We start from the raw sequence: 15,378 nt of genomic DNA, 5'->3' as shown, positions 1-15,378 counted from the left end.
GAGTGACCCTGTCAGATTATCCCTGCCACTGAGATTACTGAAACCCTCATTTTTGCGAAATGTATGCTTGTCAGCCCTTCACTAACTACCCCAGGGTCCCCTCTGACCTCAGGGCTCGACCTGGGTTGATATACTAACCATGGATTCAGTACTTTATGCTCCTGACAGAGGGACATGTTCTCAGAGCCTTGAAAAGTGGGTTTTTGTTTTTTTTTCAAATTATACCTGCAGCTGTTTACATGGAGCACTAGAGGGCAGGAGAGCACTGCTGAAACTTCCAATGCCAGCACAAGGTAGGTAGAGAAAACTTAACCAGAGGAGACACATGTTTCCCGTTTCCCCTGAGCATATATGACAGTTCCTGCTCTCTAAAGCTACAAAAACTTTGATCTAGCGCAGACTGGAGAAGAGAGATAAATGTGTATGTTTTCCACTAGTAAATGGAGGGCGCATAGTAACACAGTAGATTACTAAGTGTCATCCAAAACACCGCAGTGAAGCTCATTTTCAACCTGAAAAAATTCAAATCACATCATGCCTTTCTACCAAAAACTTCATTGGCTGAAAATGGAGAGCTGAGTCTTCTTCCAATTTGGAGGTCTCTTCTTTAAAGCTCTGTACGGTCTACTGCCCAACTACCTCACCAATCAGTTCATGTTCGCCAGACCCGGACAATCTACTCGACCTCAATCAATTAAATGATGCACCCACAAGAGATTCATCAATGGACTCCTACCCTACCAAGTAGTCTCCAAAGATCCCGAATGGAATCAACTGGTCAGAACACCAACGCACCTCTTCCACACCTTAAATTCTCCATGAAAAGACTCCCTATTCCACATTGTTGCTCTACGACTATGAACATTAACCTCCATCTATGAGATCTAGACAATTTTCAGTCCGGCTGCCGACTCTCCTCAGCCACGTTTCCTGTAAACCGCCTCGAACTGAACGTCTTTCACGGCATATAAATAAAGATTTAAGTTATGTTATTATGGCAGATAAAAAGACCTGTAAGGTCCATCCAGTTTGCCCAAGAAGAAAAACTCTTCGCGTAAGGCATGAATTGATACTTCACATGCGAACTTAATCTTGATTTGTTCTTGTATTTTCAGGGCTCAGACTGCAGAGGTCAGCTCAGCCCAACTCCAGCCCCTCCTCATCTGTCCAGCCACCATTAGAGCACAGACCGTAGAAGACTGTCATTGAAGCCTCAAGACCCAGCCCAGCCCTTCCAAATCTCTCCAGGGCACAGACCGTAAAAGTTTGCCCCGCACGGGCTTTGCTTCCCAATTACTGGAGTTGCCATCTGATCACCACTAAGTTTGTTTGGTTCCACTTTTTCCACGCAGGATTCTGTTGCGTTTATCACATGCAGATTTAAATTCTGTTACCATTATCATCCCTACCACCTCCTGCGTGAAGCATTCCCAACATCTACCACCTTCTCTGCCGTCATGTTTCTATGATTGGAGACAAGGACACAATTTTAGAAACATGATGGCAGATCAAGGCCAAATGGCCCATCCAGTCTGCCCATCTGCAGTAACCATTATCACTTTCTCTCTCAAAGAGATCCTACGTGACTATCTCACGCTTTCTTGAATTCAAACACAGTCTCTGTCTCCACCACCTCTTCCGGGAGACTGTTCCACGCATCTACCACTCTTTCTGTACAAAAAGTATTTCCTTATATTACTCCTGAGCCAATCACCTCTTAACTTCATCCTTTGCCCTCTTATTCCAGAGCTTCCTTCCAAATGAAAGACTCGACTCATGTGAATTTACGTTACATAGGTATTTAAATGTCTCTATCATATCTCCCCTCTCGCCTTTCCCCCAAAGTCTGTCCCCATATGCCTTTTGTTAGGCCTGAGACCTGGGTAGGCCAAGAGCTATTTTTCCTGAACAATACTATCATGGATTCTGCATAACTTCCTGGAAACGGTGTGCTAGTTGACTCCATCCAAGGACATACTGTCCACCTACCCTGACCCTCCCAGTTTATCTTGTGTGAAGCTGCAGAGGAGTTTCACAGAAACACGGGAATGAGGTAATCCTTATTAGCTACCTCATTAGTGAGGCATCCTGATAAGGGCCATACGTAGAGCCCCTCATTATGTATATGACCTGCTTGACAGATGGACATGGCATTCGATTGGTCCACACTGGGCTTGGTAGAGAGTTTGGACCAGAAGGGAAGACGACCTGACATCTTTGACCTGCATCTTTCTGTGCTAAGTTCAGTTCAAGGAAGAATTCAGGAGCCGATTCTTTCCGGCTTCTACCAGTCTTTGAATCCGGCTGCCTGCGTACACCTGACATTAACCAGGAGATTCGCTGTGTACAGCTGGAGCGCTGAAGAGGAACCAATTAATCAAGCGTCTGACACTGAAGCTGTGGTGGACCTCCAAGGGTGAGAGAGCGGGATTTCTTCTCTAGCTCAGGGACACTTGCCTTTAGCCTGCGAAAGCCGCTGCTTTTGTAATTTCTTCTCATTATATGACCGAATATATCTCTCCACACATCTATTTTGCTTCTCCCTCAGTATATTTCTGGAACTTGCTTGCCATATTAGCTAAGAACATAAGAACATAAGCAGTGCCTCTGCCGGGTCAGACCAGAGGTCCATCCCGCCCAGCAGTCCGCCCCCGCGGCGGCCCAACAGGTCATGACCTGCCTTAATCACCAGAAGGGGCCCCCTTGCCCCCTAAGTATCTCATCGAAGTCCTATCTTCCCATCAAAGTCCTAACCCTCCGGCCTTGCACCTGCACGACCTGGTGAGCTGTCTATACTTATGCAACACCCCAGCACCTCCCTCAGTACCCCACGATCCCCTTTTCCCTCAGGAATCTGTCCAATCCCTGTTTGAATCCCTGTACTGTACTCTGCCGGATCACTTCCTCCGGGAGCGCATTCCATTTGTCCACGACCCTTTGGGTGAAGAAAAACTTCCTTGCATTTGATTTGAACCTATCTCCCTTCAGTTTCTCTGAGTGCCCCCTCGTACCTGTCGTCCCTTTTAGTCTGAAGAACCTGTCCCTGTCCACCCTCTCTATGCCCCTAAGTATTTTGAAGGTCTCTATCATATCCCCCCTGAGCCTCCTCTTTTCCAGAGAGAAGAGCCCCAGTTTATCCAGCCTCTCAGCATATGGGCAGTTTTCCAGCCCTCTTACCAGTTTCGTTGCCCTCCTTTGGACTCTCTCAAGAACTGCCATGTCCTTCTTGAGGTGCGGCGACCAATATTGAACGCAGTATTCCAGATGTGGGCGCACCATCGCTCGATAATTCTTATTATTTATTTTTAGTATTTACAGCCCACTTCTAACCTAGTGGTTTCCATTCAGGTACTCAGCCATTTTTCCCTGTCTGTCCCGGTGGCTCACACTCTATTTAATGTACCTGGGGCAATGGGGGGATTAAGTGACTTAGGTCACAAGGAGTTGCGTGGGATTTGAACCTACAACCTCAGGGTGCCGAGACTGTAGCTTTAACCACAGTGCCGCACACTCCCTCATTTGTATCTATGCGGTTTAACAGAGTAAAAAATTGCTATAAACACAAAATTTAGGACAAATTCAGTCTTTCAGAAATGTCCTAAGTAGGTCTTTAACAATTTCCTGAACATTTGATATGATGTGGATGCAAAGAATAAGCCATGAAAGTCGGCATCCCAGGTGGCTGAGACAATTCCGAGATCTTTTCTAACGACAACCTTAAGGCGATGGAAAGTCAAAAAATGTAGCTATTCGAGTAGAACATCTCTGATGAGAACAAATAAATGGATCTACTCAATAGGCTGGAGCCAAACCAGATATTTATTTTATAACACAAGCAACCAAACTTAAATTGCACTCTAGCTTCCATGGGGAGTTATATGGTCCGATTTTTTCAATTTAAAAATCAGTCCGACTGCCATGTTCTGTATTAATCGAAGTCGAACCAGATTTTTTTGGGTTACCAGTCAAATGGACAATATTGCAATAGTCCAGAACACTCAGGACAAGAGACTGAACTAGTAATCTGAATGATTTGTCATCAAAATATGATCTAATCACCCTGTCTCCAAGCAGGTGACTTTTTCCCAGCACAGACAGTCCCCGGTTTAAGAAAGACCGACTTACGTCAAACTCGTACTTATGAACCGGGGTCCTACCTCTCACTTCCTGTGCCAACATGCCCCGTCTTCCTCCGTTCCAGTCAAAACGCAACCCCCCTCCTCCCTTCGGTGTTCCAACGTGACCCTCATTGTCTTTCCCTCCATTCAGCGTCGAAAATGCGTGCCTCTTGCGGGTGTTTACCTCCTCTGGCCGACTCTCTCCTCCCGGTCGCACTTCGCAAAGCCGCAGCTGCTGGTTCCTGCACGGGGCTTGTGGCTGACCTGGAAGTGTTCCTTCACGTTGGAAGGAAGGCTTCTGGGTCAGCTGCGGCTTTGCAAGTGAGACTGGGAGAAGAGAGCTGGCCAGAGGAGGTAAACACCCATGAAAGGCACGAACTTGTGACGCTGAACAGAGGGAAAAACGACAAGGGGCATGTCGGGGCATCGAAGGGAGGAGGAAGGTCACATTTTGACAGCAGGGGAGTAAGAAAAAGTGTGTTGGCACAGGAAGGGAGAGGCAGGTTTGTGTTAGGACACAGAAGGAAGGGAGGGAGAACACACTTTGGACAAAGGAGGGAGGGAGCATGAACTTGAGACACAGGATGGAAGAAGGGAGGGAGGGAGGGAAAGAAATGCTGAGGTGGGGAGGGAATAAAAAGGGAGAATTGTTGGGCATAAGGAGGGAGAGAGAAATATTGGTGGTAGGAGAGGTGTGAGGTACAGATGCATGGGGAAGAGAGAGATGAGTGGGAGAAATGTTGGATGTGGTGGTGGAGAGAGAACAGTGGGACGGATGAAGAGCAAAAGTATCTTTTCTTTCTATTGAAACTACATCACTTTATTTTGAGGACTGTTTCTTTAATGTTCTTATAGACTGTACAGGATCCGAGTTACATACAAATTCAACTTAAGGATGGTTTGAGAAAACGGAACTCGTTCTTAACCTGGGGACTGCCTGTACTTCCACCCTCTTTGCATATTCTGCTCTGAGCTGAAGAAGGGGCTGATCCCTCCAAAAAGTTAGTCAAGAAATGTGTTAATTAGTCCCGTCAAAAGGTGTCACCTGTTTGTTTTGATGATTAATTTTCATTGCGATGGGTTTAGTGATACAAAAGCCAACCCTCTTGGACCAGGACCCTTTGTGACGATCACCAGTCTTTCACTCTCAGCAGAGTGGACAACTGACCCATCCAGGCCCAGGGTTCCTCGGTTCCTCGACCGATTCTGAACCAGGATTTCAAAAGCTTTAGAGATGCTATTTTGTGAGCGTCCACTTTCCCTGCCACTTACAACGCTTAGAGGGCTTCAGATTGGAACTAGTAATTAAACAGGCCACTGAATGTCTGGCAGCCTAATTAACATGGAGGAAGTAGCAGACTGAGGACTTAATAAAAGCTTTTGATGAGAACGCGAGTCTCAGGCTGCACCATCTGCGCACTTCCAACATTTCAGCAACCCGAAAACTGTTACTTCCAAATCAGGGACTGGCATCTCTCTCCCCCACAGATATTGGAACGTTTGGGGGTAAATTCTCAAAAGTCATTAAAATTCAGGCGCTGGGATGTTGCGCTCTAAGCGCCAAATCTATTACAGAACTTGTGCGCACACCTAGTGCAAAACCAAAGTCTAACCTTAGGCACGAGAACGGCTGGCGTACATGAACCGCCTCACTATAGAATACAGCATGGAGGTCTGGTTTTCGTTCTAGCTGGAAAACCCAATTCCCCATCGGAGGTATTTTACCGGAGAATTCTGTAACCCAAGGACGTAAATGCCTGACACACTCCTGATACGCCTAGGCCTCTCCCAAGTCCTTCCCCCTTGAAGTTGCACACTCTGGAATTTGAGCGCTCATCTCACAGAATAGCGACCGAGAACAGTTGCGCACGTAACTACTAATTGCTTCCAATCACAATCAATCAAGCCCAATTATCAGCTCGTTATTAAATTAAGTTGCACACACAACTGACCTTATTCTATAATTTCTGTGCGCAGATTTGGGTGTACAACTTTCTAAAATTAGGGGGTTACAGCGCTTCTGAATTTTAATCATAACTGGAAAACCCCAATATAACCCCCAATGGGAAATCGGGTTCTCCAACTAGAACCAAAAACGGACCCACCTTGCTGTACTCTGATGTCATGAGAGCCGCATGACATCAGAGGGAGACCAGATTCGTTTTCACACACCACTGCTTCAGGGAGAAACTAAGCCCGGATTCTGAAAATGGTGCCGTTTGGAAGGTGCCAGTAGGTGCCTGAACAACGCCTAAGTTAAGGGTTTTAATTGGCCATTAATGGTGTGATAATTGCGCTGTTATAAAACTATTAAAAATTAATTAAGAAAAAAAGCTTACAAAAAAAGGTGCCTGGAATCGCGTCTACACAGACACTTACCAGCGCCGAACATCAAAAGAGGCATGATTATGGGCGGGGTTGACATTCGGCACCGCTAAGTGTGATTCTACGTCGAAGATAGGCGCCGGAAATGTAGGCCTGTAAAACCCTGGTCTACGTTTCTGGTGCCCATCTACGACACAGACTGCGATTCCCAAAACGGTGCCATAGTTCGAGCGATGTGCAACCGGCGCCGTTTTTTCAGGCACCAGCCGATTCCAGCACCGTTTTGAGAATCCGGGCCTAAGGGGGCAAGTTAGAGCACAGAGAAGGCACCCTTAGGTATGCGAGTACCGCGCCGAATCTCAGATGTACCAGCATAATTTTGGGGAACTGCTGTAGACCTAGATATTCAATGGCAGTGCCTGGACATTTCCTGGCTTTGAATATCCATCTCTAATTTCGCCAGCGGCACTAAAACGATGACGATTGCTGGTTGAATATTGACAGAAAAATTCTTAAAGCAACAGAGATATGAAAATGGAAAAGGGACAGTGTTTCCTGAAACTTGAGCCTAACCTTGTACGGGGAGGGGGGGGGGATCCCAGGGTCACTTTTAAAGAACATTTCCAGCAGCCACGTGAGATAAAATCTGCTCTCAGGGGAATTAAATCAAGACTGTTCTCCTTATTAGCCCGAGGGTAACGAAATGTAAAACCATATGGAGGAGGGAAAGGAACTCCCATCAGCGCTGCTTACCAGCAGAAGAGACCCATTAAAAGAAAGCTGAAACCCACCACTCAGTCAGCACGTCCCCCTCCCCCTTCTCTAAACACAAGTCCACAAACAGCCACTTACCTCACACAAAAATATAAAACAATGGGACCCGACTTTTTGGGAAAATCATGTTCCAGCACCCTGCGATCCAGCTGGAGCCAGTTCAAATGTCCGCTGTTAATAAAAAAAAAAACAAAAAAACAGGGCAGTTAGTTCAAACTTGTCTTTGACTGTCCTAAAAACACTTTAGTGGCTGCAGACTGTTGGAAGCTTCTTAGGTTCCCTGGACTCTGGGGTAGCTGGATTTGAATCTGCATCCGCCAGCTGAGGAAGAACTGCAGCTGGAGAGTGGAGAAGGGGACTGGTAAAGCCAATTAGGGGTTTAAGAATATGAATGCAGTGTGACAACGGTCACTTTTATTCAAGGGACCCTGGCGCGGCCACATGTCTGCTTATGTTAAATTTTGGTAATCTGTTTAGCGCCATGGTCTCTTTTGCTACTACGGCATCACTTATATAGTGCTGAAAGGCATACACGCAGCGCTGTACATTTTGACATTTATAAACGGTTCCTGCTTGGAAGAGCTTACAATCTAACCTGAACAGACAGAGATGACATACAGACGATGGACTTTTCCTCCAGGAACTTGCTCAATCCTTTCTTAAACCAACTACGCTATCTGCTCTTACCACAACCTCTGGCAATGTGTCCCAGAGCTCAACTATTCTCTGAGTGAAAACATATTTCCTCCTATTGGTTTTAAAAGTATTTCCCTGTGACTTCATCGAGTGTCCCCTAGTCTCTGTCATTTTTGATGGCGTGAAAAATCAATCCACTTGTACCGTTCTACTCCATGGGACAACTTCTGGCTCTGGCTTGACCCTACCCCTACGGCAGTGCTGGAATTACCTGGAGAGCGCCAAGGTGATCAGACATGAAATCCAGCAATATAATCTAGATAATGCCTGGCCCAGTGCGATAACTTGCTTTAAATATCGACCCCCATCATCTTTCCACAGTTGCCTGAATCTGTCCAATAGGTCTCAGGTTTGGCTACCACTTTCTATTGAGAGATTTGGCTTCTGATGTTATATAGCCCTACTCTTAAACAAGGTGTTTGTGGTGTGCCCCCTCTCCTCTCCTCTCCTCCCTCCCTCCCCATCCTCTCCCCTCTCTTTAAAGTCGCATAGAGACTGTATAGGTATGAGCGATGCACAAATAGAAGATTAGATTAGATAATGAAGATGTCCATAGCAGATAGCAGGGTTTAAAAAAAGTTTGGACCCATTCCTAAAAGAAAAGACCTTAAGCCATTATTAAGATGGACTTGGGAATATCCACCATTTATTTCCAGGATAAGGAGCATAAAATCTGTTTTATTCTTTTAGGATCTTGCCAGGTACTTGGGACCTGGGTTGGCCACTGTTGCAAACAGGATACTGGGCTTGATGGACCTTTGGTCTGTCGAAGTACAACAATTCTTATGTTCTTAAGTGAGCCAAGTATAGGACAATCAAGCCATTGTGACATCACTGCTGAGGTTGGCTCTTAGGCATTGGTGGAATGAGGCTTTATGACATCACAGTCTCAGCTCTGGAATGTTGCTAGTCTTTGGGTTTCTGCCATTGTGACATCACTGCTGAGGTTGGCTCTTAGGCATTGGTGGAATGAGGCTTTATGACATCACAATCTCAGCTCTGGAATGTTGCTATTCTTTGGGTTTCTGTCTGGTACTTGGGATCTGGGTTGGCCACTGTTGGAAACAGGATTCTGGGCTTGATGGACCTTCGGTATGACCCTGAATGGCAATACTTACGTTCTCTACTGTTCAAAACGTGCTATTTGCCAGCTGCGTTTCTGATGCCCCTTTGTGCCAGTTTAACGGATTTTCAACCCGAGATCTCTGCGCTCTCCAGAGCCCAAAGCCACGAGTCTTCTGCAGGGAGAAACATTTCTCCAACGCTGCTGGACATCCAGGCAGACCACCTGTCTTCATTTCCTCTATCGATTTTTCATTTCCAGAATTTAGATTGTTTTGCTAGCGATGCCAGAGACGAGCCATAATGGTTTTGATTACGGCAGTGGGGCTCTGGTTTTTAATTTACCTGATAAATCTCTCTTAAATGTGACACAGCCATTTTAAAGGTAAACGGCTGACTCGGTAATAAGCATGACTGATACTGAAAGCACTTCCTTACACTGGGTTTTGGAGGGAGTCAATTGCATTAGTTTGAGTCTCGATGCATTTTTTTCAGAACTGCCCTGCCAGACACAAAATCATTCAATCAACACAGTTTTAGAAGTGTTTGGGTTTCCAGCTCAGGAGGATGACATGCCCCTCAGTGTTCCCGCCAGCACAGAGGGCATTCCCCGTTTGCCCTCCCTGGCGCACTGACTGGGCAGCGATGGGGATGTTTCAGAGAAATCCTGACTGGAAAAGGAGCTGCATCAACATTGTTCCAGCCCCTCTGTATCATTTATATTTAATTCCTCATGGGTTAAATTTAGTTTAGTTCAACTTGCTTAACTGCCCTTTGTGAAAAACAAACCTGCAAAGTGCCATGCAATAAAATAATAATGTATTAATGATAGAAGCATAAACGGCGCCTCTTCTGGTGCACCATTCCCAGCTCTTTTATCCTCTTGGCAGCAACCCTGAATGGCTTCGTTCCCTCTAAGTTGAGCATGTGAGCAAGTTGCTCATACATTCCACAAGTGTCGCTCGCAAAAATACTTGGAAATCCAGAAAAATGTTGGTTTTAGAATTTGTCACTCACATGAAAAATATTTTTTTTTATAGAATTTGTCGCTCACGTGACCACTTATCATATGTCGGGATTTACCTGGGCGTGTCTGGGCACCTTTTCAAAACCTGGCACTTTGTTCAGATTTTGAAAAGCTTCTTCTTTGGGACACGCATGGATGCCTGACCGACCGACCGACAACAGGGGGAGCTAAGAAGCCTTCTGGAGCTCCCTGTGAGGTACGAAGGGCCCAGGAGCCTGGCTGAGGTCTTCAGCTGGTCACGTGGCTAAGTGCAGTGTAGATTGGTGGATGGAGGCCTACTTCGACTGTTAACGATTGCAATTGACTCCTTCCAAAATTTCTTCTCCCTATGAACCCTCTCTTGTCTTCACCTCTTCTTCCCAATGTAACTTCCAAACCTGGTCTCATTCTTATTGTAAACTGCATAGATTCCTTGCAGAGAACTGCGATATATAAGACACTATATTGTACTGAATTAGAGGGGCCGCTGAAAAGTTCTCAGCCCAACCAACAAAGCTGGGGCAGTCTCCGTAGAGGGCGAGACACATAAGTCCAGAAAGTTTCTTCTTTTTTCATCCCACATTTTTCTGACGGAACAAAAAAAGTGGAAAATCGCTGGATTAAGTGTATAGCCCTCGATGGAGATTGCTCCAACTTCGTTGGTTGGGCTGAGAACGTTCCAGCGGCCCCTCGTTCCTCCTCATCTGACTCCAGAGGAAGAGAGAGAGAGAGAGAGAGTGTGTGTGAGAGAGAAACTGTGTGAAACATAGAAACATGACGGCAGATAAAGGCCAAATGGCCCATCCAGTCTGCCCATCCACAGTAACCATTATCTCTTCTCTCTCAAGAGATCCCACGTGCCTATCCCAGGTCCTCTTGAATTCAGACACAATCTCTGTTTCCACTACCTCTTCCGGGAGACTGTTCCATGCATCTACCACCCTTTCTGTAAAAAAGTATTTCCTCAGATTACTCCGCAGCCTATCATCTCTTAACTTCAGCCTATGCCCTCTCGTTGCAGAGCTTCCTTTCAAATGAAAGAGACTCGACTCATGTGCATTTATGCCACATAGCTATTTACATGTCTCTATCATATCTCCCCTTTCCTCCAAAGTATACATATTGAGATCTTTAAGTCTGTCCCCATGAGAAAGAGTGAGAGAGTGCGAGTTGAGTGTGAGAGAGAGTTTGAGTGTGACAGAGATAGACACTGTGAGTGTGAGAGAGATAGAGTGTGAAAGAGAGTTCGAGTGTGACAGAGATAGATAGTATGAGTGAAAGATAGACACTGAGTGTGAGAGAGACAGAGTGTTAGTGATAGTGTGAGTGTGAGAGATACAGTGTGAGTGAGAGAGAGTTCAAGTGTGACAGAGATGCAGTGTGAGTGTGAGAGTTTGAGTGTGATAGATAGACAGTGTGAGTGAGAGAGAGTTTGAGTGTGACAGAGATAGAGAGTGTGAGTGAGAGTGTGAGAGAGTTCAAGTGTGACAGAGATAATGTGTGAGAGAGAGTTTGAGTGTGATAGAGATACAGTGAGTGTGAGAGATAGACAGTGTGAGTGTGAGATAGCATGTGAGTGAAAGTGTGAGTGTGAGAGAGTTCGAGTGTGAGAGTCGAGTGTGACAGAGATAGACAGTGTGAGTGTGAGAGAGATAGAGAGTGTGAGTGTGAGTGTTATTGTGTAACAGGGTCTGACCTTGCACTTGCTGTTGCCTCATTTCTAGATCACAAAATAGCAGCGGAAGGAGACATTAACCTCCCAGTTCATTGATTAAAGGCCACAAACTCAGTGTTTGGAGACCTTTTCATCTGATACACTGAGTGTTATCACTGGCACGAAACCTCTTCCAGCACGCCAGATGAAAGATCGCATGGAGACAGCTGCATCGCTGCAGGACCACCAGCACCTCTGCCCCAACAGAACTCCGAGGGGACATTTGGGGTCAAAAGAACAGGGCAGACGCCGTGTGATTTGCTAGCATCTGGATTATCGTAGGGGTGCAGCCGAAGGAGGGGAAGGCAATCCCCCTCCCCCCCAAAAAACCAACAACCTGATTTTAGCACTGACGTGTAAATGAAAATGTTATATACTGCCAAATCTTACAACACTTCTCAGCGGTTTATATAATAAAAATTCAATATAATAAGGGAAAGGAACGCCATAAAAATATGGGTGAGCACACAAAGAATACAATCATACAACATTACACACGAGATTTAATCAAACAACATATAAACCATATTTTCTCAGCTTCTCAATCAAAGAATGGGATCAACCGGAAAAGAGTCCACACCAGCTCAATCCAACGGAGAGATGGCTTCCGGGTCAGCCACGTGCTATACTAACCTCTAGACCAGTGGTCTCCGACTCAAACTCTTTGCAGGGCCACATTTTGGATTTGTAGGTACTTGGAGGGCCTCAGAAAAAATGAGGTCAAACTCTTTCTAGTTGATAAATCTTTCCTTTTGGCTAAGTCTTTAACAATAATATTGTCATTTATAGCTAAAGAGACATAGTTTACTTTGGTGATTATTAATTTAATTTAATTCTTATATACCGCTAATAACTGTGAGGTTTCTAAGCGGTTTACAAAAATGATGCATTAGATAAAAATAAATAAGATAGGTACTTGGAAATTTCCCTAACTGTCCCAAAGGCCTGAAGAAACAATTAATGAAAAGTAAAGATAAAAATATAAAGAGAGAGGTTCAGATAGAGATAAATATGAATATTCCAACAAGTAATGTATAAATAACTATTTTACATCTTACAATTGAAAATATTCTAACATCAGCAAAATATCAGGATACAATTATGAAGACGGAATTTTTAGCTATGATAAACATACCGAGGGCCTTAAAATAGTACCTGGAGGGCCGCAGGTGGAGTTTGAGACCCCTGCTCTAGACTGTGCCACAGAATATCGGAACTCATCGGCCATGTCCCGAGTGGGCAGCTGAGGGGCGTTACAGGGGGCGGAGTTATGAGGGTGCTGGCAAAATTCAGTGACTCCTCCTAGAGGTCACAGCGGCCAAGTAGGGACGGGAGCGAGTAGGGTTTCCTTCGGTCCTCATTGTCTCACTGGACCACTAGCGAGTAAAATAGGTCCGGGGGGGGGGCCTCCTCTAACTTGGGAAAGAGGGGGGCTTGTGCAGGGAGGGAGGGATGTGAGAATCAGTGTCATGGGGTGAGTGGGAGGAAGGGGGATCAGAACTGGTGCTAGATGGTGGGGGGAAGGTTGGAAGCGTGAACATTTACACTCCACCACTGAGGGGTCCCGGGGGAATATCACATAAAAGCCAGTGGCCTCACTGGAAAAAGGCCTGGCTTTGAATATCGGGGCCTAATTTTGTCTATACAGTCAACTTGTAAAAACCACCAACTGCTGCCAGCTGAAAACTGTCTGGAAAATATTTATTGTTCCGATTTCTTTCATTTTGGGGGGAGCCATGACTTTCCTTCCTAAATCTGGACCATCTTCTCATTTTGCCTCAGGACTTACGTTTCATCCGTGAAGGCGATTCCAAAGTATTCTTTTTCCTTCAGATTAAAATGCGATGCCACGAGGTCAAGCAGCTCCTTGGCCAGGAGTTTAGGCTGGAAAAGAACAAAAAAAAGAGGATTATCCCAATTTGCACGCTGTGGGGGTAAACGTGAGGAACTTGTTTGATGGCTGCCTTTATACAAAGCATGTGATTTCCTCATTGACACCAGCAGTGGCGTAGCGAGGGTAGGTCGTTCCCCGTACCTTTTTAATTTTCCAGGCGAGAGCAACAGTACAAACTTGCTGCCCGCGTAGTGGCGACTATCCCTCTGACGTCATTTCTTAGGCACGGGACCTGGAAGTGACGACAGAGAGAGGCAACAGCGACGCAGGCAAGCAAGTTTGTAATGCTGCTAGCGCAGGAAAAATGAAGGAGGTACGAGGGAAGGGGCGCGGCCCCCCCCCCCCCCACTACGCCAGTGGACACCAACAACCAATGGAACCTTTTCATTTCATATTGCACTCGAACCCGACATCCCAGCACACAGCGCAGGATTATCTCAATGCAAATCAAGGCGAGATGCTCATATTGTCACTTGGTTTGTCGTGTCTCAACTACAGAAATCGGAACATCGACCACACAGAAATACTGGCTTTGCTGAAGCACTGGATGAGGCAAAACACAGCCGACGCTGACGAATTTACACAGATCATCTTTCTGCCATTATCTGAAGATCGACCTGTCTAGCCAACCCCCACTGCGGCTCCCTAACCCTAACCCGGGGGTTGCCATTGTAGCGAACCTTCTAAGCGCCCGAGAGGTAGCGTCCAAATCCAAGCTAAAAGCCCACTTTTTAAAAAAATCTGTTTTCAACTCCTAACTCCCAGAAACCCACTGTATCATTTCCTCTATCACAATCTCCCCAACCCCGAAATGTCCTGTCTAAATGAGATTGTAAGCTCTTCTGAGCAGGGACTGTCTTTTGTATGTTAGCACTGCACACAGCTTTCAGCGTTTTAGAAATAATAAATAGTAGTAGTAAATGTCCTGTCTAAATGAGATTGTAAGCTCTTCTGAGCAGGGACCGTCTATTATGTTAGCACTGCGCACGCCTTTCAGCGTTTTAGAAATAATAAATAGTAGTAGTAAATGTCCTGTCTAAATGAGATTGTAAGCTCTTCTGAGCAGGGACCGTCTATTATATTAGCACTGCGCACGCCTTTCAGCGTTTTAGAAATAATAAATAGTAGTAGTAAATGTCCTGTTTAAATGAGATTGTAAGCTCTTCTGAGCAGGGACCGTCTATTATGTTAGCACTGCGCACGCCTTTCAGCGTTTTAGAAATAATAAATAGTAGTAGTAAATGTCCTGTCTAAATGAGATTGTAAGCTCTTCTGAACAGGGACCGTCTATTATGTTAGCACTGCGCACGCCTTTCAGCGTTTTAGAAATAATAAATAGTAGTAGAAAATGTCCTGTCTAAATGAGATTGTAAGCTCTTCTGAGCAGGGACCGTCTATTATGTTAGCACTGCGCACGCCTTTCAGCGTTTTAGAAATAATAAATAGTAGTAGTAAATGTCCTGTCTAAATGAGATTGTAAGCTCTTCTGAGCAGGGACCGTCTATTATGTTAGCACTGCGCACGCCTTTCAGCGTTTTAGAAATAATAAATAGTAGTAGAAAATGTCCTGTCTAAATGAGATTGTAAGCTCTTCTGAGCAGGGACTGTCTTTTGTATGTTAGCACTGCGCACACCTTTCAGCGTTTTAGAAATAATAAATAGTAGTAGTAAATGTCCTGTCTAAATGAGATTGTAAGCTCTTCTGAGCAGGGACCGTCTATTATGTTAGCACTGCGCACGCCTTTCAGCGTTTTAGAAATAATAAATAGTAGTAGTAAATGTCCTGTCT

General features: G+C 45.3%; 1 protein-coding gene across 5 annotated transcripts in view; it reads right to left on the bottom strand.

Moving 5' to 3' along the window:
* FRMD4A (FERM domain containing 4A) overlaps window positions 1–15,378 on the bottom strand; it is a 608,938-nt gene that overhangs the window by 237,719 nt on the left and 355,841 nt on the right. For all 5 annotated transcript variants that reach the window (XM_033958473.1, XM_033958474.1, XM_033958475.1 and 2 more), the window contains exons 3-4: window positions 13,485–13,579; window positions 7,296–7,388 (exon numbers count right to left, since the gene is read on the bottom strand). In XM_033958473.1, coding sequence (XP_033814364.1) covers window positions 7,296–7,388; window positions 13,485–13,579 — 188 coding nt within the window. The remainder of the gene's footprint in view (window positions 1–7,295; window positions 7,389–13,484; window positions 13,580–15,378) is intronic.

Source organism: Geotrypetes seraphini, chromosome 9 (genome assembly GCF_902459505.1).
Source record: "Geotrypetes seraphini chromosome 9, aGeoSer1.1, whole genome shotgun sequence".
Lineage (NCBI taxonomy): Eukaryota > Metazoa > Chordata > Amphibia > Gymnophiona > Dermophiidae > Geotrypetes > Geotrypetes seraphini.
This window is presented reverse-complemented; position numbering and strand designations above follow the sequence as displayed.